Source organism: Triplophysa dalaica, chromosome 21 (assembly GCF_015846415.1).
Source record: "Triplophysa dalaica isolate WHDGS20190420 chromosome 21, ASM1584641v1, whole genome shotgun sequence".
Lineage (NCBI taxonomy): Eukaryota > Metazoa > Chordata > Actinopteri > Cypriniformes > Nemacheilidae > Triplophysa > Triplophysa dalaica.
In genome coordinates, this window is record NC_079562.1 from 3,551,372 (window position 1) to 3,575,325 (window position 23,954).

Here is a 23,954-nt window from a genome sequence, read left to right on the forward strand (position 1 = left end):
TTTTTCTTTCACCAAGAGTCAAAGCAGCATGTAGTAGCTGGATAAGGATAAGCTTACCTACGGGAGAAAACAAGTTTGGCCTAAAACAAGATACTGTCAATGAGTCAGTCAAATGAAGAGTAGCAAATAACATAAATTCCACTAAAATATATTTGTACACGTCTTAATCCCTGCATACGAGTTATTTCCATGCAGTGGACTAGCCAGACCTCTGCTGTCAACGGATGTGCTGGTTATTACATGACATCAAAATAATTTAAAACTTTGACTAATGTCCACTGAGTTCAATCTGACAACATTAACACATGGAGAAGAGAAACAGCTGTTTAACTCCAGTTCATAAGTCCTAGTCTCTAAACCTAACATATGGGATGTGTCAAACGGTTCATCTGTTGCTGTAGAAATGATCGGTCACCTTATGTGCTGTCCTGCATGTGATGACACAAACTATCACCATTTACATAAACGTGACATTATGGATTATTTATACGAAAACATATGTCTTTTACATTTCCTTACATTTATTTTACAAAGTATTAGAACTTTTAAGTCACACTTTATGTTTGAATTAAACTGTGTGTATACAACAAAATATCAAAGTGCCATTTATTTACCACAAGCACACTTTTAGCAAAACATTTTCTAAACATCAAATTAAAATGATAATAGATCTACAGTTGAAATGAAGCTTAATAAGAACTGGGGACTGGTTAGTAAATGTTAGTGTAGTAAATGTGACTACGCCTGTGTGAACTTCATACATCCACAAAAAAGATACTTGGGTTACTTAAGTTTATAAAAAAAAAACTTATTTTAAAACAGAGACTGTCTCTAATATAAAAACAGCATGTTTGCTGGTGCAATAAAATCTCCTATGTTATCCCATACAATGGTATTGATACAGCGTCGGCCTATTTTTCAAAAACCTGACACATGCTGAGAAAATCTCAGTAAATCAAGACAGCTCATGTTGTACACACACTACGAAAGGCTTTGAATGCATTTTTTCATATACATCTCAAACACGCAGTTTACAGCTAATCTGACCTGTTCTGCCAGCTTCTAATGGCAAAATACCAGCAAAAACACCTGACTTAGACTTACCTTTCCTGTCTTGTGGTCGAACCACACCAGAGCGTGATTCCTGGACAGCACCTTGCAGTCGAAGGTGGCGTTGTTCTGCGCAGGGCGACACCGGGCCACGGAGCGCCCGATCTTGACCGGCTCATCCAGGTAGACGTGACGTTCCTGAAACGGGTGTGAATTCGGGCGGCAGGTGAACACGGCCAGCGCTGAAGGCATTGAGGATGGCTTGGGAGTGTTACTCCAACCAGAGACGAAAGACAGGGCTTCTTGATCCAGCCTGTCCAATTGTTCCGAATCTTTTTTTAATGAAATATCAGTTGTCCTGTGTTGGTCGTGGAACGGAGACCAATGTTCATAGTATTTATAAGAACAAAAATATATCAACTATGGGAAAAAACAAGATTCTTCTTCCAAACCGACTACATAACGTCTACAAACATTCCAAATAGACACTATGTATATGACTTCTTGCCCCCCTGCAAGACCCCCATGATGCCAGACCAAGCCCAAGACTGTGTCAAGTGAAGCTGCCCACTTCCATACAAATGTCTCTTTTCATGTGACAAACTCGGTTCAAAGCGAGATGTTAAATCTCGTTTCCCACACAATACATCCCTATTCTCCGTTACAACCATAGGCCTGGTCAAGAAACAAACCACTTAACAGGATTGCTTGGATTGATAACCTGTTGGGTCAGTGAACCTGTCCCAATAAAATACGGCTATCCATTTGAACGGGGTTACTACAAACGTATTCCGAAATATACGACTGGTAAACAAGTCACAAACTGCATTAATATGCGCTAATGTCAACGTTAAAGCACTAATGAAGGCTAATAACGTGAGTAGTTCAGCTCAAGTATGCAAGTGCAGATCTACAACCCACCACTCCCCAAAACAGATCACACACTTAACGTTAGCATGAATACAAAAGCATCAAACACTTAATTACAAAATTATTCACATTAGTTACACAGTGTTAACTGCAAAGCTTCACTTTGGGGATTAATGAACGGCTAACGCGGAGGTTGTTTTCTTGCTCATGCGAACGTTAGCCGGCTACCTTCATATTAGCTCGTTAGCTTCGCTGAGGTAACGATGGCCTTTAACGTCTTCCTTGCTACCCGTCCGGCCCGGGAGCGACTCTACGGATATTTTCGAATGGGTTCAGCCGTGAAGACCTGTCATTCGTATGGTATTTTTGGTCCACCGAACTTTTCGCAAGCGGAGAATTACGCAAATCCAGTTTTAGCTCGCGAGCCTGGCAACTAGCTTAGCTCGCGAAGACATCCGAAAATACCCACAAATGAAACTCAAATTCGAATAAAGTCCATGACACGGTCCCACGTCAAGCCACGGGGGTCTCCGCTCCGGGGAGCGCAGAAAAGTTAAGGAAATGCGTGAGGGATAATCGAGAGTGAAGTCGTCCTCCTGAAGAGAAATACACACACACGCACACACATACAAACCGGCCACAAACCGCCGCGGGGCTCGCGCACCACTGAGAAAGGGGGCGGGAACTGTGCTGTGACATGCACTTCGGGGCGGAGCTGTTGAATGAACAAATGACGTTCAAGAAAACAGAATTACGTCGTTCACATGAAATGGAAATAGACGTTATAAAAAAATGCATGGATTCAAAATCGAGTCGAGCGCGGTTTTTAATGAATTAATTCTTATTTAAATTATTAAATGATTGTGAAAATCATTCTTACAAAATAAGTATATTCACACTAAATAATAATACAAAAAATATTGTTGAACTTCAAATTGATTTTGACCCTAACAATACACTAAAATAGCAGCCATAATAATGTTTTACATAACAAGTATTACAGCAAACGTTAAAGTATTAAAGTATTAATGTGAAATGTATAAATCAAAATATTTTATATTATTTTATTATTGTCTTTTTGGCTATAACGCAGCTCTGTACACGCTCGTCTCCCAACCATAGGTATTTCACTTGTTTATGTTCGTTTAAATATTAAGTCACATTTATTTACGCAAGATCATGACAAACTGGTGGTGTATAAATATCATTCTAATTTTGACTAAGTATCGAATGATGGCAAACAGGGGAGGGTTCACTCAACATTTGTTTGGCCCAACATATCACATAATACAACACAATGCACTGACAAAATCAAAGCATTCGGAAAATAGTTTCACAAGTCAAAGTTATTTTTGGAGTTAAAGAAAATCTTCCATGGAAAGTATTTTTGTTTTTTTTAAAAACGAGACGGTTTCAAAGCAAACCCCACCCCCTAGTCCCTCTGTTTGGAACTGGAATCTGTGGGCTAAATTACACTGAACATCTGTCATACCAAATGGAGCGTGCTGATTTGACTCTAGTGTCTTACTTGAATAATCCTATTGCTTTATCTTGGTTCTTATGTGATCCATTAGATGAAATTAGGCGATTACTTCAGGCATCTGTGTTTATACAACACAATTTAAAGATGAGACATTTATATAGTATTGATCATCTCAATGTATTGACTCATCTATTGCACTGCAACTTTAAAAGCTAATGTCTATAATTAATGCACACTTAAGTCACTTGCACTATTGTATAGTCTAAATTGTTATCTGTTCATGACCACCTGTACATTAATGTTCACAGTATATATTCTGTATATATTGTTCATAGTACATACCGACTGTCATATTTTCATAGAACATTCCTTCTGTAAAGTATTTTCATAGTACATGCCTATAGTATTTTTCCTAATATTGTATTCTCTATTTATTCACACTGTATATCCTGCACTTGCTTATTGTTGCACTTCTGGTTAGACCTAAACTACATTTCGTTACACTGTACTTGTATATGTGTAATGACAATAAAATTCAATCTAATCTAATAATCTAATCTATAGCATATTTGAAGCAAATACGTATTTCTTTTGTTGAAGAGCTTCATTATATTTGCTGTTTCAGCATATGGGGACCTATACTGCAGTGTCCTGTATAGCTGATGGAAGAATAATTTAATGCTTACATTGAATTACTTTCAACAAAACTTCCACAGCAATGTCTAAGAACATTTTGGTTTTACATTACTGAGAAGTTTATTTTATTCATAGCACAACAGTTTCGCGGTTTATAAAAATGGTGGGTGGTCTCATGTTTTTTGCAAACAAGTAAAATTATATAGTCCATACAATAAAAAGAGTATACAATTTTCTATCAAAATAATGCATGTGCGCTTCTTCAGGTCAGGTGTGACGTAGGCACGTGTTCTCCACGCAAGCGCCGCCCCTTCCTCCTAGCCGTGTTTGTATTTACAGCTCAACTTTCCCCAGCTTTTATCAATAAACCGCGTCCAAACCCAAAGGAATCGAACCGACGCAACGACATGGCCTTCCAGGGGTCTGAGGAGGTGGAAGAGCAGCTGGAGGAGCCGGAAGAAACGCTGAGAGTTTCTCCGGCGGAGGAAATGCCCGTCGACGGGCCTCCGGCGGCAGAAGAACCGGAGCCGCTGCTGCTGCCGTGGGACCGTTTCTCCGCCTGGCTTCATTGCATCTGCGTGGTCGGCTTTGATCTGGAGCTCGGGCAGGCTGTGGAGGTACGGGACACGGGGTTGTTTGATTTTGTACGCCTCGGTTGACAGCTGTGAACTGGCCTGCTAACCGGCTAACTGAATGGAAGTGAAGGGGAAACCTGCTAGCATCAGTGGCTAACAATATGGTTGACTCATCAAAGTATAACACGGAGTTTACGTCCACGTCCCTTGCACTGCTGGCAAACACTTGTGTTCCTTCTGTACTGTTTTCTGATCTGGTTTACTGTGTTAATTTACCCCGAAAGTATATTTGATATGATTGCAGTTTTATTATTATACAGGGCAGTGTACTGAGAAGTTTATTGGCACTGTATTGCATTATGATCTACATGTTTGAATGAGGCTTTTTTTTCTTAAAGCCACCTGCCTCAAATACACTTAATACAAAAGTATTGAAATGCCCCCTTTTAATGATCATGTAGTTCATTTTCCATGATCACAAATCTTATTGCTTTTGTACACAATGATATTCTAGACTAGAGAATTGTGTGCTTAAATTGTATAGCAACAGTATTGGCTGGACCTTTTTCTATACTGACATGAAAACGCTGCTGTGCACAAAGCAAGAAATTATTGGTTCTATTGTGGAAGGACTTGACTGGTCTGCAAGTCTTGAACACAGCTGAACAACTTTGAGCCAAATGTTCATTACCCAAATCCATCAATAACTTATACACAGGGTTACAGTCATGTAACAACAAATAACGTCCTTCCTAAACTGTTGCAACAAAGATGAGAATAGCATTTATATGTTTTTTGATTGCATTTACTGGAATAGATAAATATGTTTTTAAGAGGCGGCTTCCCAATACGTTTGCCCACATACTAGTGTAGCTGAGAAATTGTACATGAAAAGATTTAGCAGATTTCCGTCACATTACTGTATATTACACTCTGCATCAATTGATAGTTAGTAACCATAATGTCTAATGTTCCACAGAAAAGCACATTTCCAAGCTGCTTTGTTTTTATTGGTCAAGCAGGTTGTCTGTAAATAAATCTTAAAATTGTCTCAGTAACTCTAATGTGTAATCTGTGGCTTTTGTCTTTTTGATGAAAATGCAGTTAGAAAAGTCACAGTTTCTCTGCTCTAATAGGCTTGTATTTTCTCTACTGCAGGTGATCTATCCTCATCATTCCAAACTCAGTGAAAAAGAGGTAAGAAACCTTTCTGATATGACCACCATGAATGACGTTAAATCCAGAGTGTATGATGACTGTATATTGAATATTCGCCTATTTCTCTCATTTCAGAAAACCAGTATATGCTATCTGTCATTCCCAGACTCTAATTCAGGTATAGAACATTTCTCAATATATGAACCTCGATGTGACTTCCGTGGCAGTTTCTGCAAATGTTGTAAACAAAATCAAATAGATAAGATGCACAAAGATCAAGCTTTATCACTGTGATGATAAAGTCTAGTCTAATCTTATGTCTTCACTCAGTCATAAACTGATGCCACGGAAATGTATTCTGTGATATCAGAACCGTGTGGTTTATAGATATGAGCATTTTCAGCTTCGGTAAGCATCTTGTGTTATGTAAAGCAGTTCAGAGTCTTGTCGTTATCGTCTTACACAGTTACATTACATTTTCTAGAAGGCTTGTGTATAGTTTATATGTGTGTGTTTTGCTGTAATAAAGGTTTCATGTAGTGGAATGTAATTCACGAGTACTACATGACCTTTGTGGGATAAATCCTCAACATTCTTTCTCCAGCGGAAAGACAGAAACGGCACCTACACATTCAGAGAGAGTCATTGTGCGGATGTGAACACAATCTGACCTCTCTCTCCTTGTGTTACAGTTATTAATGGATGTTCATTGTGTATCTCAATATCCACAATGGCACATTTGTAAATGGGGTGACGTACGCCGTCAATCTTTTTTTCTTCTTCACACTACTACTGTTGGGTAATAAAGTCAATGTCAGTGTCTAAGGGTTGGAATTGGGATCGAGGATGATAAGAGTGGCCTGTTTCTTCACATTGTAGGTGTGTGAGACGTTTACTCATTGCTTTAGTGCTCTAGTATAATTTTCTGGTGTGATATTGATCACAGTTCTCGTCTTTCTGAAACGAGAGAACCTGGTGTGTGAGGGGAACAAACTCATCATTCTGTTCGCTTCAGTTGTCAGAGATACAGTACAATGCATGATGAGCAGTGGGATGTAACATATCGTGTTGAAAGCAGAAATGACACCACGTGACTGTGTATCGTGTTTTACAAACTGATGAAACCGAGTCTGATCTGAAATCTGATTCATTGAAGCTGGTGTGAAATAGTTGATGCATCTCGTGTCTCTTTTATCGTATAACTGGTTGAAGATAACGGTGCTATATTTTTCTGAACCTGATATACTCACATTCTTTATATATCGGTCCCTCTCTCATGACATCACCAGCTCATGTTTTCAATCGATAATTCGTCCCGTCTGTGTGTACCCTCTGACGGTTTCTGAGGATGTCTGTGTGTCTGGTCGGACATACGGACATCTCTTCTCTCATGCTGTGCGTGATGCCATCCGCTCATGCTGCGGGAATGGCATGCAGGTTGCTGTGGCAACAGAGTTCCTTCCACCCCATCAGATTAGCAGAAGTGCGTCTGTTGTGATGTGCTATTCACTCTCTCCACAGCAATTCGGCCAATAACTAATTTGTTTCACTTGTGTTTAATAATGTGACTCAGGCGGTGAATGTCTTTATCTGATGATGGATGAGACTCTGTGTATGCAAAGCTAGATGTCATTTATACTGCACACTGTAGAGGGAATAAGAAGGACTTTTTTATACGCATATACAGAACATGTCACTTTTCATTAGTTTGAACCATTTCACATGTTTGTGGTACTATTTTTTTTTGACACTTATTAATGACTGTTTGGTAAATTAAGTTTATTAGCAAATTTGTAGTCTAGTCACACTAAAGGCGACTATATGTCGCAAATATGTGTTTTTCTGTGTCTTTGGTGTGTTATAAGTTATGTGTTATGTACATGTACATGTATTAGACACATAAAATTGCAAAAAATGATCAAATGACCAAAAGATGCATTCTATCTAAAAGTGAATGCTCACCCAGACCTGCCTGAAACGCCTCGAATAAACACCCCCACAAATATACGTCAGTGCATGGTATGATTTGACTAAGACCGCCCAATTTTATATGCAAGTAAGGAGGGCGTTCCTGTCAGTACAATTGCTTTGAACCTGATTTTCCAAATAAGAGGATTTACCTTTCTGTCACATGCTTGCAGTATTCAACCAATCACTACGCACTGGCTAACTTGCCAATCATAGCACACCTCGCTTTGTAAAAATCAGTGCGTTTTAGAGAGGTGGGGCAAAGAGGAGATACAAACATGCACGCTATGTGGAAAATACAGTGTATTTGATCCTTAAATCGTGTATACACATTGCATTACATCCAGAACAAAGGATAATATTCGTTTTAGCCGTGTCGTATAACCCCTTTAATATTAAATTCAAAAAATGTATTACTGGTTACTATATTGGTTAGTATATTTTACCTCTTATACATTCATAATTTACGGTCTGAGCTCTATTGTACCATTTTATCTCGAGCGTTATTGACAATTGTTTATATTTTTTTATGCATAGATTTGTGTTTTGTGTTTAACCTGTGTTGTGTGCATGTTGTTTTTATAAACCCTGTTATGTTAAGGAAAGAGTTAAGCAGGAGGATGGGGTAATCCATTGGTCACGCCCTATAGATAGATCCGCTAATCCTGTTTCACACTCACAGGTTCCCTGTTCAATTCGGCCCACACATCACTGTATGTCAAAGCCGAAATAAAATCCAAACACGCTAACAACAGCTGACCTCACTTGCACCTGAGCGACAGGGTCTGAACTACAGATATACAGATTTAACTCAACCTGCTTTCATTAGGTTTTGTCTTATTCCAGTTAAATGTGGATTATATTGTCTGGAAGGTTGCTCATATAATAGATGTAAACCATGTTTATTTCCCTTTAAGGGCAACAAGAAATCAAAATAGACTTTATTCTTTTCCTTAATTTACAAAGATTCAGTTCTCGTGTTTCCAAAGACAAAATTGTTTTCATTTGGTAAGCTTTCACCAGAATGTAATAACTTTCTGAATCATCTTTTGTTTTTGGCTGACATCACTTAAGCTGTAAGCGCTATTGAATAATTTCACAATCACATGATTGGTTATCAGAAGATAAACAAGAACACAAAGCTCTCAAACAATTCTGGAGTCATGAGACAGGACACATAGTCCTATAGACGATCAAAGATGACAGGCATGTAGTATAATATGAATTAAAACATAACGTTATGTCTGTCTGATTGTCCACTCTTTCTCACTTTTCTGAAACAATACAATCACACATACACAACCTCCTCAAGGGTAGAGTGTTACGTTAACAGAAGATGTTTTTAAACATGATGATAAGAAGTCCCTTTTCACAGTCACACTGACCTAACAGGAAGAGAGAGCCTAAGCATTTATTAGAGACTTAAACCATGAATTATTCTCTACTTTCTGTATCAGAAAAGATCGGTGTTAATTGTCCTTAAATCATCAATTTAAAATAAGATAATGCTGAATAATAATTGATACATATTCGTCAAACCACATAAAAGTATTTTTATTTGAAGTAAGGTGAAGCCACAGCACCGGTCCCTTCATTAGCAATAAAAGCAAATAACAAACGATGTGATCTGTCTTGTGTACACACCTTTTACCATCTAGTGAAATGAAAGACTATGTGTTTTGTTCTCAGGTTGTCTGGGGGACACGCAGTTCTGCTTTCGTTTCAGACAGGCTGTGGACAGAAAATCTTCTCTTGGATGTTTCCTTGACCACTTCGACCGGGATGCACCTGTCTGTCTCAAGGTCACCATACTGATATTTTTACAAAAACTTGTTAGTGCTGTATAAACTAACCTGGGTACGTTTCCCGAACATAACTTGCTGGTTAACCACCATAGTACGATGCATCGTTTGAGGAACCTAACTAGCTTCTCACGACTGTTTCCCGAAAACATAGTAACTTTGTCGTACTTCTGTCCTTTGAACCATGTTGGTTCAACAACATACTTGACGTCACATAGTTGGTGAATAAAACCGTCTTCTAATTAATCAGTTTAGATCAATTATTGCTGTAAATCATGTACACTGTATCTAAAAACTATTTTTGTTATCGTATTTATGCTCTCTATTGTTTACTTCACAATATTTAATTGTGTTCCTACGTAACTCCGCCATGGGAATCCTAAGGGTCCTAGAGCACTTAGACCCAGAAGCGTGCACACTTTTTGAAAATTGCTTCTATTTTTTTGGACAAACGAATTGAATTGTATATTTAGAAGGATGGATATAGAATGCACTACATGTTGCTTGCTTACTTTGCTCAAAAGCGTGATGTGTGTAAGTCCACATGTCATAATAATAAGGAACTATGCTTTTAACCACAACTCTAGACCTGTAGTTCCAACCACGCAACTTTGAGATGTTTGCGATTGATCGTTAGAACGATGGTTTCAGGAAATACTTGAATCGTTGAACTATGCTGAAACTACGGAACTATGGGATACGCACCCCAGGACAATTATAATGAATGTTTGTTGAGCAAAAATATCCAGAGTTATTTTTATTTGTAAATTTCTTGTCATATTTTATAGTGTTTTGAGGCAGGTCGACTAAAATGAATATACATTTCTTAATGTTTCCATTCTTCTCTCACAACCAATTGATGACTGCATGACAACATTATTGATGTGTGATGTGTATGGTATATATTTATAATAAAGCATTGATAATAATCAAACTGTAAGGATAACCAAGATCTTTCAGGTTTGGCGTTTTGCTGGTATTGATGGAGAACATGTTTACCTCTGTCCCGCAGAGAGATCAGGGTTATTACTACGGCTACGTGTACTTCAGACAGGTGCGAGATAAGACACTGAAGAGAGGCTACTTTCAGAAGGTAATGCAGAGACACTTGCTTCATTGTGTTTAAAACTATCAGTGATTAGTTTAAAGGGATATTTGATAAAAAAAATTCTGGCACATCACACACACCTTATATATTATATCTTATATAAAGTAGGAAAATCACTGTATTGTAGAACCTAGGGTGCTTTATCATCATCCCCCTCCCCAGCTTGGTTTGAGTTTTTGCCTGGAAACAAAAATGTTGCTGAGAGCTCACAGCACAAGTCTCAACACAGACGACTGATTCTCTGACTGCAACCAGAAGTGTGATTCTGCTCTTACACCAGCAAAAGTTATTCACACCCTAAAAATAGAGACCGAGATTACTGGAGAGCCCTGGAGCTTTTCAGGAGCCTTTAGTTACATTTAAAGACATGTTTCAACACCCAAACAAAAGCTTTCTTTAGCCCAGTCTGGGGTCTTTTTAAAGGGATAGTTCATCCAAAAATGAAAAATCTATCATCATTTACTCACCCTCAGGTTGTTTCAAAGATATATACATTTTAGTTCTGGGACATCATCCACTACCATAGTAGGAAAAAAATATTGTACATGAGAATTTCGGAAGAGTCATCAGGCACCATCTTTGACTATCATTTAATGCTTCGTAGTTCCTACTATGGTAGTCAATGATGTCCTGGAACTGAAAATGACTAACATTCTTCCAAATATTTTCTTCTCAATAATTTATACAGGTATGAAATTACATCAGCGTAGTTACAACATTTTCAATTTTGGATGAACTATCCCTTTAAGTGATGAGGTACACTGCACTTCATTTAGCTCTGAGGTTGTTGGGACAAACCCTTTTTGATATCTGATGGCCTTTGGCATGAGCTCTAAGGGAATAAATCACACAAAAGTCTGAATTTTGACATTGTATCGGACATCCCTTTAGATGTTAAATCATTGTGAAATGACAGAAATGTGCTCAGTATTTTGATCAAAATGATCTTCGGGATGTTGTGAAGTGTTTTATTATTTGACCTGTGTGATGTGTCTCTTCTAGTCTCTGGTCCTCGTCAGCAAGTTGCCGTATGTCACATTCTTCCACTCTCTTCTGAAGCTTATCGCCCCTGAGTACTTTGAGAAACAAGAGCCGTGTTTAGAAGCCGGTGAGTCGCAGAAATATCAAGAAAAGACTAATAATACTTCATATTGCCAGTAAGCGGGTTCAATTTTACTGTATCTCAGATGTAAAGTAAACCACACTGAACAGCTGTCAGCTGCTATATCCCAACAAAAAAACATCACGATAAAAACCAGCATAGCTACATCCTGACAACCACCAACGCCCTGTCAATCACCCAGTATTTCCCGGTAGGCACTACACAAAGATCTAGATTTAAAGTGATAGTTCACCCAAATATTAAAGTTTGTTTACTCCCACTCTTGTCATGTCAAACCTGCATGACTTTCTTTCTTCACGAAAGAAAATATTTTGAAGAATGTTGGTAACCTGAACTCATTCACTTGCACTGGTTTTCTGTCCACACAAAGTGAATGGGTGCCGGCACTGTTTGGTTGTCCATTTTCTTCAGAATATCTTTTTTTGTGTTCTGTGGAAGACAGAAAGTCATGCCGGTTTGAAATAATGACGGAATAAAACATTTTGGGTGAACTTTCACTCTAAGGTGGACTCTTTTAAAGTCAACATGAATTATAAGTTGCAAAACTTCTCTGTGCGTGATGTACATCCGAGTGAAATGGCTTCTGAAAGTAGGGCGGTACTTCATGTTGCTCTCCCCTAATTGATTGGATCATTGTTAGTTGGCCTCATCCACTAAAGGTACACATTGGACGGTCACTAAAGTCCTACCTCTTTTCATGGCATTACGTCATGAAGAGAAGAGTTGTTGTTTAAAGGGGCAGAGCAGCTTAATGTTTTTGATTAAAGATTACAAGTGCAAATTAATTTTACACAAATAGTAATGATGTGCATGGACAAAACATTTATAATAATCACTGCAACGTTGTGTAAAAATATTAGTATTATCATTTTTAATTGCACGCTGACTAAAAAGCAGTAGTGCACAGAGCTACAATAAATATTGATCAAATAGAGTGGAAAATTGTTTGATTGTGTTCAACTGAAGAAAGAAAGTCTTTGAAAGAGATGGCATGTGGTGAGTAAACTGTGAAAGAATTCATATTTGAGTGAACTGTTCCTTTAATTTTGTACACAAACAACCAGAAAACCCTACAAACCACATAGCGATGTGCAAACAGACACTCAGAATTGTATTACCACACCCTGGCAACTGCCCAGAATGCTGTGGCAACACGTTTTACACACGCAAATACAGCTCATAATCGTAACATATAAAACTGCATCACATGAATCAGTTTTAATGTTGACCGCTGTTCACCGATAAATATTTGTTATTTATTCATTCTTAAAAGCTTGCAACGACATCGACCGATGGCCCACGCCGAGCCCTGGGAAGATTCTCACGCTCCCCATCATGGGCGTGGTCATGAAGGTGAGTTCTTTTTCGTTCCACAGTGATTTTTTTTTAATTCTAGCTTTGGCATTGAAAGAAACACCTTGAACATAAACCTTCTTCTGTTCTCCATAGCTTCGCATCCCCACGTGTTACGACAAGCCTGGAACCTCACAGCTTGTTCTGTCGGCACCGGTATGAGAGTCATTACTCTGCCAGGCCTGTAGGCGATGTGTCATATTCATCGGCCGTTACGTCAGCTTGCTCTCTTGTAATCGAGTCTCACTTTGCTTTGCAGGGTGACAGTCTGGTGTCCATTGTTCTGCCGACGGTTCATGAAGTGGATCTCTTTAGGTAAGCCACATTTAATGTGCCTATAGTACAGTGTGAATGGCTCTTCGGTTTCATGTCGAACTGGTTTTTGATTATTATGTGTCGTCTGCTGCACCCTGCTGGGAGCTGAGAAAAGTGCATGTGCATAAGTCGTGTGGCAAAAAATACAAAATGAGGGAACAGTTGAAATCTTGAAATAAAAGTATCGGCACAATGCCACTTTGTTGTTTGACATTTGTGTTTTGTCTTTATTGTGTGCAGGTGCTTCTATCCCGTCTTCTTTCATATTCAGATGTTATGGGAGCTGGTGTTGCTCGGTGAAGCTCTAGTTGTCATGGCGCCATCTCCAGCAGAATCTTCAGAGACGGTCTTGGCATTGGTCAGGTGGTACAAAACTCCTTTATTATTTGATTTGAAATTACTTTGTGTCAGTCAATCTAGCGCAAGCTCTATTTTAATGTCATTTACGCAACACAGGAAGTTTGATGTTTTTGTCAACCTGTGGATGACCTTGACAGCCGTGTAGATCTGATGACACGCTGTACAGTGTGTGTTATATACATGCATTAGTTCAAATCTACCGTTACTTCAAGGTGGACTCAGTGTCGTTGCAACAAATGTTCTTACAGAAGAGCAGGCATTGACTTGTGTCCCTTTTAATGCTTATTTAAAATAAACCATCTCTCTCTTTCTCTCTCTGCAGCTGTATCTCTCCTCTGCGTTACTGCAGTGATTTTCGGCCGTATTTTACCATCCATGACAGTGAATTTAAGGAGTACACCACCAGGACTCAAGCACCGTAAGTACGCTAGACAGCTCCCATCTCTCTCACATACTAGAAAAACAATCCAGCTTATAGACGGTTTCAGTGGCAGAAACATAGACAAACGTTATGCGGCCCACACTTGACTTCCGGTAGACCTCAGCACAGAATTAATAACTTTTAAGTTTTAATTGAATTTAATACAATTAATATGCAATATTCTGAACAGTACTTATTTTAGGATTGTTCATGCTCTTAAATCCTCTGGCATTTTTTACATCTACATTTCACTCTTTATAATTAATAGGACAAATATTTACATTTGGATTTATGTATGTGTATTTACTCTAATGTTTGTTATTATTGTGTATAAGCACACTAAGGAAATTGCAAACAACTAGGTGTCTGGCAAAAAAATAAAATATTAATATAAATTACGTACAAAATAAATTGTTTTATTATAACCAAACAAAGACTGAAAGTTAACTTCTGTGCGTCTGATAAAACTGGTTCTATTTAAAGCTTATTCTCATATCAATTTATCAAAATACAATGCATTTAATCCATCTTTTAAAATTAAATATGCTTTTTAATATTAATTTGTTTTCTTTAATTTTACAATGTTGTGCTCTTGTGAATGATTATCCTGTACTGAACGCTAGTGTAAAAAGTATATTTTACTACTGTAAAAGTGGACAGTACAGTATATGTATTTTAAAATGAGAGACTCTCTTTTGTTTGACACACAAATTGAACATGATTGATGATTCAGTTCAATGTGGGGTAATTGAACGATAGACAAGACTTAATGAATGAATGAGGTTGTTTCTGGACTTAAATCGGGAAATGTGTGCTCTGAAAGTTAATATGTGTCTCTATTAACTCTGTATTTATGTGTTTTTGTGTTTTAGGCCTTCTGTCATTTTAGGAGTGACAAATCCATTTTTTGCCAAAACTCTCCAGCACTGGCCGCACATCATCCGCATTGGCGACATGAAGCAAACAGGTTGATTTTAAACATTTAACTGCATTTGAAGAGTTTGGTTTCAAAATGAGATAACTCTGTTTAAAAATAAAATCACGTTTTTTTTAATTGAGCATTCCAATTAATATCAATCAAAGTTGGTCTTTTTTTATTTAAGCCAAAATAACTAAATAAATACATCTCACTAACACAATAAACACAACAAACATAAACATGATTTTGAAAACAGTTATCTCATTTTGGAACCAAACTCTTCATTTATAGTTTACAATTTTATCCTAAGCTTCATCGACTTAAAAAAAGCTCCAGGATAAATATAGAATAAATATGTTTGTTCATTTTTGACACATGAAATGCTTTGACAAGCATTTTGACATATTTCATTGTGAAACAAAGCTGGAGCTGCTTTTTTTAAGCATCCAAAGGTCTTTATTTAGTCAGCCCACTGTTTAATTATAAATAATTTTTTAAAGCAGAGATGGCCAAACAGATGAAGGTGAAAAAACTAAAGAACCTAAAGACTTTGGACTCAAAACCTGGTGAGACTCACAGTCACAGATAATCAGAAACTGTTCATACTGAGTAGATCTCTGAAACATTCTCTGAGCAAAATAACCGAAAGATTATTCTTGTCTTGTCATCGCAGGTGTGTATAGTGCATATAAACCTTTCCTGAACAAAGACGAGGACATTATCAAACAACTCCAGAAGGTCAATCTCTGTCTGGTTTATATTGGCACACGTGTATTCTTTTGCATATATTAATAATGTTTGCGGTTCACATCAGGGGGTTCAGCAGAAACGTCCCTCTGCGGCCCAGAATGCAATTCTGCGACGATATTTCCTGGAGCTTACACAGAGTTTCATCATACCACTGGTAACAATGTGTATTTGCATACAAAATCACCCATAGTGTGACACATATGGTATAGTGTTCTCTAAAAGAAAAGAAAAAGTGACATAAATGCTAAGCTAATGCTAAAGGTGTTATGTGAATGTTTGCAGGAGCGTTACGTGGCCAGTCTGATGCCTCTACAGAAGACCATCTCTCCCTGGAAGGTACCAGATTGGTTTGAAACGTTCTGTATTTGAATGTGTACATTAGATGAATGTAAAGTTAAATAGTTTTGTCTCGTATGCCAGAGTCCTCCTCAGCTGCGGCCGTTCATTCAGGAGGAGTTCATGAAGACGCTGGAGAAAGCTGGACCTCAGCTCACCTCACGTCTCAAAGGAGACTGGATCGGCCTCTACAGGTGCAGGATCTGAACTCAAACGCTTTTGTCATCTTGAAAGTAGAACCTAATGTCCACTCATAAGCCACATTGTCTGTTCTCTCAGGCAGTTCTTGAGGTCTCCAAACTTTGACGGCTGGTTTAGGAACCGCAGGAAAGAGATGACACAGAAGCTGGAAGCTCTTCATCTGGAGGCGTTCTGTGAGGAAGATCTACAGCTGAGAATACAGAAACACACGGAGGTTGAAACTGTTGACCTGGTGCTCAAACTGAAGGAGAAACTGGTTAGTATTTCACTCTCTGTGTTGATGCTAGTAACGCTAAAGTTTACAGGTGATGTTTAATGGTTTTAAGGAAGGTGTACATCCATGCATTTCTTATAGCAGAATAAACACAGAGAGGGTGATTAGGCGCGAAAGTTGATCCGGCCTATCAGAAACAAGTATTATAGAGAGCCATTTTATATATCTTTTTAATGCTTGCCTCTTTTATCTTGTCTAAGACACAGGCCGAGAGGGATCTACTTCCTGTAAAACCAGGAACTATTGGCCAACTGCAGGCCCACATCGACACCATCATCCTCTCGCTTCCGGAAGACCTGCAGGGCATCTTGCATAAACCTCCGAGCCCTTGACCCTTAGCTGACACTCAAACAGTCCAGACTGTGACCTACATATGGTTAACAGACACAAACACCTCCTTCCACACGTGAGTGGCAGAACGTGATGAATTTATGCTGCACTTCAGCCATGTGCATTTGTTGCCATGGACTCGAATGTCTAAACCGCACAGATGACGGCTCGGGTTGAGAGGGAGCAACGCTAGCAGAAATGACACATGCTTTATACTGTAAGTCTCACTGTGTGAGGTGGACGTTCCCTTTCATTTTTAAACATGAAGTTGCTAAGGACGTTCTAAAGGTCATGAAACAGAATCGTGGACCCTTGCGGTGGAAAAGAAAAGAGATCCTGAAGGAAGAAAGTTTCCACTTTAATCTATTTAAGTGAAGCTTATCAAAGACAATTTCACCCAAAATCAAGAATTAGTAGAAATGTTAAGTTGTTAAAAGAAAAAGAAGCCTGTTTGTTTAGGGTTAGTTTCTGTCAATTAGAGATGGAATTAGACATTTGTAAAGAGGAAACAGGTCTTAAGGAGTCCTTAGGCAGCAAGTGCTTTGATTTGGGGTGAAATCTGGTCTGGACATGTTTCAATGAGAACTCATGGGTGTATTGCAATAACAGGCAGACATTTTATTTTGAGTACATTCCCTTTACAAAAACAAACAAAAAAACACTATTAACCCATGAGATGCTTACGGAGACAATAATGCAAATGCGTTTTGTCTGGAAAAGGTCAATTATTGCAGGTTTCTGGCAGTATGCCATGAAATTGATCAACTGATTTCTCACATTTTAATTGTATTTAATGTTTTTTAACTGACTAATAACAGAAAGAAAAATCTTTCATTTGACAAGAAAGATCACTCGCTCCTTGAACAGAAAGAACTTGTTTAGTTTTCACATCTTGACCCTGCAGCGGCCATGCAAACCTGCGGCACGGGGTTTCTGGTCTTCATTTATCCGCAAATCATTGACAGCCTTTCAGAATGACACTGTTGTGGTTTCAGCTTTTCTTACACTGGCTTGAATGTGGTGCGTCCTACTTTTTACGTCTTCTGAAATGTTTGGGCTAAGTGTGTGTTATATTGAGAGTAGCGATGCTGTAATGTCATTTGACAGGATGAAATCTCATCATACTGCTGCTTTATGCACTTTACCTGTCAAGTGTGTCAGAAGACGATATTTAAACAAACCACAAATTATAAATATACATATTTTCTGTCTTACACCACATTTCATGTAAAGGATAATGAATCAGTCGGACATGTGAAGCTTTGTGCCTGCAGCTAAAGACAAATGCAGAAACGACCAAAGACCGTCACACTTCTGTGTACATCTAACAGAGTCATTTACACAGTTTTCATGCTAATGCTTTATCAGCAGAATGTGTAACGTGTGGTTAAGTGTAATAATGTCAAAGATGATGAGCGGTTAGAACGCCTTACAGATAGACTATTTCAAACAAAGCTGTCCTGTTTCCTTTTCATTAATGATCAGTAGTGTAATGCTGGTGTAAACCTGTGATAAAACTGGTTGTTGGGCAACCATTTATGTTTTATATTTAAAGAACAAACATATTTTAACATGCTTGAATTTTATAACGTTTATTCTGATAATGCGCAAATAACAACATGCTTTTGACACAATGCCTGTTTGTTATACTGATAGAGATTTTGGTATGGCTGTATTTTTGATCTTGGTCATTTCTATTGGTTGTCATTGTACAGAATGTGTAATGTGTTGCTGTGGTAATGTTATAGAATGATATCCATGGAAAATTATGATTTGTGTTCATGCTGATGTTCAACCACAGTTAACTTTAACTAACAATGAATACAGCATTAATAATCAGGATTTATTCATGTTTGTTAATGTTAATTTGATCATTTATGTAATATCTGGTAACATGAGTTAATGCACAATAACAATTGTAATGGTATTTGTTAACATTAACAAAGATTTATAAATCTTGTAAAAATATATTTCTCATTGTTCGTTCAGGTTAGTTCATACATCATGTTAATGAATGGAACCTTATTGTGAAGTATTTTTATGTAACTATAGGAAACAAACCATTTGTTATTTTGGCATAGACAATATTTTTCTATTAAATCCTTAACCACTGTTTTTGATTAACGACATTATAAACGTCTGTAACGCGTTCTGTACAACAGCCCTTCCTGAATGTATTCCATTATTCTGTTACCCTCATGAAGAACAAGTTTATTTTTTTCTAATTGTAAATAAATGTTAATAATGGAGCCGTGTTATGCACAAATCTCTTTATTTTGAAACATACTGGTTTTAGCTCTAATACTTTTACAAGAACACACAAACTACTTATTTACATTATTTGCCAAGAACTTCATAACAATGCTGTGACCTAACAACTACGTGCTACTCTTATTTTGTTAAACAGGTTGGGAATGACATGAGAGTAGTACATTTTAGGGTGTCCTGTCCATTTTAGTTTCAAGAGCAAAACAATGATGTTTCCAAATGAACATGCATGTTTATATCAAACATGAGAAACTTTGTAAATGATGTCAATGATCTTTTTTTTCATTGAATCAAATATTACATTTATTTTAAGGGATTTCGTTCTCCTATTGTATACAGAGGAACCTTATCCTTAAGTTGTAAGAATTTGTCCCCCTGCTATGAAAGCAAAATCTGGACATAAGATAATATACATGTTTATTTGGACATCTGTAGTTTCCCGGCTGAAAACAACAACAATATCAACCTCGAATGGTTTTCATTACAAACACTATCATGATCAATCAGCTGTTTACCATTTCTAAAAACCAATACAATTCATATAACCATTACATTTTTGGGGGGGGTTCGTGTGATGGCTTCCATTTTTATCTTAATATGAGTGTACTCTGAATCTCTGATAGGACTGTTTGTAAATTACAATGGGGTTAAAAATCTAAATAAATATACTGCAGTTGCTTTCAATACCGCCGCACCTCTAAGCGGCGCTGTGGTGCACATGCGCACAAGTGAAACATCCGAGAATCCGCATGTGTTTGTGACCATGTGAGTGCCACTGAAGTAGTTGTAGTTAAATCTATCAGGCCTGTACTTTCTTACAAATAGCAGATTTTTAGCTCCATAATGTCATCTTTCTTTCTAAAGAAGAAGTTCACTCCTGCGACTTTGAATAAGGGAGATAAATCATCTGCTTTCTTAAAAAGAAAGGTACGTTTCTTGTTAGCTCATAGCACTGAGACATGAATTTGTGTTTATTATCTCACCTTTCGATTACAGTATTTCGTGCTCGTTTCTGTTATTGTTTATCGAAACATTTTGTCTGTAACGTTACTTTTCGTTCATCATCTATAACTTTACATTGTCGCATGTTGAATTTCAGAGCAATACAGACGATGGCCAAGAACGATCAAAGAAGTCCAGTAAGCGACTGAACGAAGAAATCTCGAGTGACTCGGAAAATGAGGGGTAACTTATCTACGACATTGTGTTCAGATGGATGAATACTGACATCGATTCTTTATTTCTTTTAAACGTTTCGTGTATCTTCAACAGTCCGGCGAACAGAAGACAAGGTGAAAATGAAAATATTGAGATCGACGAGACGCCACAGGAGAAGAAACTTAGGCTTGCCAAACTTTACCTGGACCAGCTGAGAGATGAAGGTGTGTATTGACCACCCTGAGAGAAACCCTCTCTGTTCTCAAAGCCAGATTTAAATATGCATTTTGCTGATGCTTTTATACCAACTGAATATCAGAGAATTCACCTTATACAGTCTATTTGAAATTAAATGTTTGTTCTGATATTGCAGAGGAGAAGAAAGCTGAAGAAGAATCATTTGATGCTGACTTGATAGCTGAAAGACTACAAGATGATGTGGTATGTTCGCTTTATATAAACGCCACATATATATATATATATATACGCTTTCTGATACATGTTCTAACGTAAGCAATGAATCATTTTGATCATCACAGCTGGAACAGAAAGGCAAACTGCAAAGACTGATAGCCAAAGAGGTGAGTAATGTTTGGTGTGGCTGTAGATTTATATCCAGCACTATTCCATCATGTTTGATGCTCATCTATATCTGTTCATCACTAGCTCATAGCTCCAAAGCCAGAAGAGATCAGGTTGTTGAGAGGACACAAACTGTCCGTCACGTGTCTCGTCATCACCCCAGATGAGAAATACATCTTTTCCGCAAGCAAAGACTGCTCCATCATCAAATGTGCGTTTCTTTTCCGTTTTCTTTAAATGTGATGTGGATTTACCAAAATCTGTGTTATTTTTGATGATACGGCTGATAATGTTCAATATAGTACAGTTTTATTTATTGATATATAAAAATAACGATTTTATAGATTTGTTTACTGTACTAAATGAAGGATATATGTCTAATGTGTATGTTAAGGGGAGGTGGAGAGTGGAAAGAAGGTGCATAAGATTCCAGGTGGACATAAAGCAAAAGAAGGTCATGTGGGACACAAAGGGCATGTGCTGTGTATGGCAATATCATCTGATGGCAAATACCTGGTGAGGACAGTTTTTCTTTTATCTCTCTTTCGTTGACTGACATACATCATAGGAATAAATCATCATTTAGTCATTAGTTATATAAAAAAACAGCATAGAAACATATGTTTGCAGTCTCTGGTTGAGCCGTCTGTGTCTATTACTATACAGATATAACCCCTGCAGCTTTCTTCGCATGGTTAAGCGATGCTTTTGTTGGATGTATAAGCTTTCATCTTTTTCTGTAATAGGCAACAGGAGACATGACGAATTTCATTCTGATTTGGGATGCTCCATCATGTAAACACCTGTACAAGTTCACAGGTCACAGAGACGCTGTATCGGTGAGTTAAAGATGCAAACATTCCCTACCAAGAGTCTGTTTCTGATCAGTTCCTTTTCTATTATACGAAGATTTCTTTATTCCTGCTGAGGCCATAACAAATCTCTCTCCCCCACAGGGTTTGGCATTCAGAAGAGGGACCCATGACCTCTACAGCGCATCACACGACCGCTCCGTGAAAGTGTGGAACGTGAATGAGAACGCATACGTGGAAACTATGTGAGTAGCGACCGATACAGCTTAATGGTGACACATTTAGAATAGACGGGAACCTGATGGAGGCTGTGCGGTTTATACACCATATTCATTTGTGTGTGTTCATTTGCACCTCTCCTCAGGTTTGGCCATCAGGACAAGATCACAGGGCTGGATTGTTTGAGCAGAGAGAGATGTGTGACGGCAGGAGGACGAGACGGAACCGTCAGAGTCTGGAAGATTGCGGAAGAATCGCAGCTTGTGTTTAACGGACACGAGTGAGTTCCAGTGTTGCTTTATTAGGATGATTAACAGACTATTGGAACAGTTTGTATTTTTCAACTAGTCGTTTTTACGGAAACCTTTTTTCTCAGATACTCAAGTTGTCTCCAAATTGAATTATCAACACGTTTAAGAATCTGAGCAGTTTTAGTTATCTTACCGTTATGTCTTTTGTCTGTCTAAAGCGGTTCGATTGATTGTATCCAGCTGATAAATGAAGAGTACATGGTTACAGGAGGTGATGATGGGTAAGTCATCTTTTCTAAATTCGATGACCCCTCTCTGGTAACATATGTTTGCGTACTAGAGTTTCTTATGATTTCATAATTGCATTTTATTTCTGATTTGTTTTACAGCGCCGTGTCTGTTTGGACTGTTAATAAAAAGAAGCCGCTGGCCACGGTGAAGCAAGCCCACGGTATCTGTGGCAACAGCGGTCTGGAGCAACCTCGATGGTTATCGTCCGTGGCGGCGTTGCACAACTCCGACACCATCGCGACAGGTGCTTCAGGTGCACACACACAAAATAGCACATAATTGGCGACGGATACAAAACCAGCACGGTTTACACCACGAGTACTTTTTGTGCATATACACACACAGTATTATCTTCAAGTACCTCATAATCTGCTCTGTAGACCTCTTGTTTCACATCAACCTTTATTTCTGTACGAGACCCCACACACCTGATTAACATCAAGCATCATTGTCGTCCCGCCACAGGTTCCCATAATTCATCAGTGCAGCTTTGGATGTGTGGGGAGGGATTTAGAGGCCTGGATCCTCTCTTCAGTGTCCCTGTGGTGAGTAATATAAATCTAGATGGGATACTATTGTGCATAAAGGCTTTTTTGGATGGAGCTTTATTTGACGAGAATGAGGAATGCATTGAAGCACAATTTTTGTGAACATGTGCACGTGTGTAAAGATCTCATACAATGTGTGTAACCTTTCATGCATGTTAATGAATGGCTGTCACTTTGTTTTACAGACGGGATTTGTAAACAGCCTGAAATTCTCCAGTTCGGGAAAGTTTCTGGTGGCAGGAGTTGGACAAGAGCACAGGTGAGTTATGCAGAAGTGTGATGTCTGCTTAATCTGAAGTAAAGATTATGTCAGTTGGTCATCATTTAATCATGAAAATGTTGTTTTATTTAATTGGTCATTAGTATATCCTCCAAGCACTTAGTGCAAAAACATTCCACTACCACTAGATGGCACTCGAGTATTTGTTCTCGGCCATTCAATAGTCACACAATCTTTTATGTTGATATTTTTTAACTGAGCGTGTTCTGTTTTTTTCTGTCTTCGTCAGATTGGGCCGATGGTGGAGAATAAAGGAAGCTAAAAACGGACTTTACATCATCCCACTCAAAAGACAAACTAAAGAATCTGAAGTTGTCCAATAACATACCCTTATAAATAGAACGTGACATAACTGTAGATTATGATGAAGTTTTTGTTGCCTTTTTTGTTTTCTTTACAAGACAGAACAGGATGTGAAAGAGAATCTAATTGTCATTAAATTTCTATTGATGTTATCAGTATTTTGATCTTTTGTCCAATGTAGAAAGTCGAATAACACGGTGGCATCTGACC

The 23,954-nt window shown here is 38.1% G+C and overlaps 3 protein-coding genes across 8 annotated transcripts in view; 2 read left to right on the top strand and 1 right to left on the bottom strand.

Annotated features, from left to right (window-relative positions):
• slmapa (sarcolemma associated protein a) overlaps positions 1 to 2,574 on the bottom strand; it is a 43,474-nt gene extending 40,900 nt beyond the window's left edge. For all 5 annotated transcript variants that reach the window (XM_056734451.1, XM_056734449.1, XM_056734450.1 and 2 more), the window contains exon 1: positions 1,105 to 2,574. In XM_056734451.1, coding sequence (XP_056590429.1) covers positions 1,105 to 1,302 — 198 coding nt within the window. In that variant the 5' untranslated portion in view covers positions 1,303 to 2,574. The remainder of the gene's footprint in view (positions 1 to 1,104) is intronic.
• A 1,740-nt stretch (positions 2,575 to 4,314) lies between these two features.
• dennd6aa (DENN/MADD domain containing 6Aa) lies at positions 4,315 to 19,281 on the top strand. Of its 2 annotated transcripts, none has more exons than XM_056735176.1 (19): positions 4,315 to 4,656; positions 5,773 to 5,811; positions 5,908 to 5,950; positions 9,430 to 9,542; positions 10,555 to 10,635; positions 11,653 to 11,758; positions 13,047 to 13,126; positions 13,223 to 13,282; positions 13,386 to 13,441; positions 13,682 to 13,804; positions 14,124 to 14,219; positions 15,095 to 15,189; positions 15,642 to 15,707; positions 15,815 to 15,879; positions 15,956 to 16,045; positions 16,174 to 16,227; positions 16,312 to 16,421; positions 16,507 to 16,684; positions 16,903 to 19,281. In XM_056735176.1, the coding sequence occupies exons 1-19, from the start codon at positions 4,447 to 4,449 to the stop codon at positions 17,032 to 17,034; spliced, it is 1,797 nt and encodes a 598-aa protein (XP_056591154.1). In that variant the 5' UTR covers positions 4,315 to 4,446; the 3' UTR covers positions 17,035 to 19,281. The 2 variants fall into 2 exon arrangements, with proteins under 2 accessions (XP_056591154.1, XP_056591156.1); XM_056735178.1 differs by having other exon boundaries at positions 15,645 to 15,707.
• Positions 19,282 to 20,016: 735 nt separating this feature from the next.
• On the top strand, positions 20,017 to 23,896 carry rrp9 (ribosomal RNA processing 9, U3 small nucleolar RNA binding protein). The gene is made up of 15 exons (XM_056734963.1): positions 20,017 to 20,227; positions 20,400 to 20,485; positions 20,573 to 20,682; positions 20,832 to 20,899; positions 20,998 to 21,039; positions 21,125 to 21,251; positions 21,435 to 21,556; positions 21,787 to 21,879; positions 21,997 to 22,097; positions 22,217 to 22,351; positions 22,541 to 22,603; positions 22,712 to 22,857; positions 23,079 to 23,158; positions 23,347 to 23,420; positions 23,671 to 23,896. The coding sequence occupies exons 1-15, from the start codon at positions 20,144 to 20,146 to the stop codon at positions 23,762 to 23,764; spliced, it is 1,425 nt and encodes a 474-aa protein (XP_056590941.1). The 5' UTR covers positions 20,017 to 20,143; the 3' UTR covers positions 23,765 to 23,896.
• Positions 23,897 to 23,954: the final 58 nt, after the last annotated feature.

What these genes read in the sequence shown, in the direction of transcription:
- dennd6aa (XM_056735176.1), top strand. Translation starts at nt 4,447, where the DNA reads ATGGCCTTCCAGGGGTCTGAGGAGGTGGAAGAGCAGCTGGAGGAGCCG. An exon ending in AGAGTTTCATCATACCACTG is followed by an intron (nt 16,046 to 16,173) that starts GTAACAATGTGT and finishes GAATGTTTGCAG; the next exon opens with GAGCGTTACGTGGCCAGTCT. An exon ending in TCAAACTGAAGGAGAAACTG is followed by an intron (nt 16,685 to 16,902) that starts GTTAGTATTTCA and finishes ATCTTGTCTAAG; the next exon opens with ACACAGGCCGAGAGGGATCT.
- rrp9 (XM_056734963.1), top strand. Translation starts at nt 20,144, where the DNA reads ATGTCATCTTTCTTTCTAAAGAAGAAGTTCACTCCTGCGACTTTGAAT. An exon ending in CTCCGACACCATCGCGACAG is followed by an intron (nt 22,858 to 23,078) that starts GTGCTTCAGGTG and finishes GTCCCGCCACAG; the next exon opens with GTTCCCATAATTCATCAGTG. An exon ending in GGAGTTGGACAAGAGCACAG is followed by an intron (nt 23,421 to 23,670) that starts GTGAGTTATGCA and finishes TGTCTTCGTCAG; the next exon opens with ATTGGGCCGATGGTGGAGAA.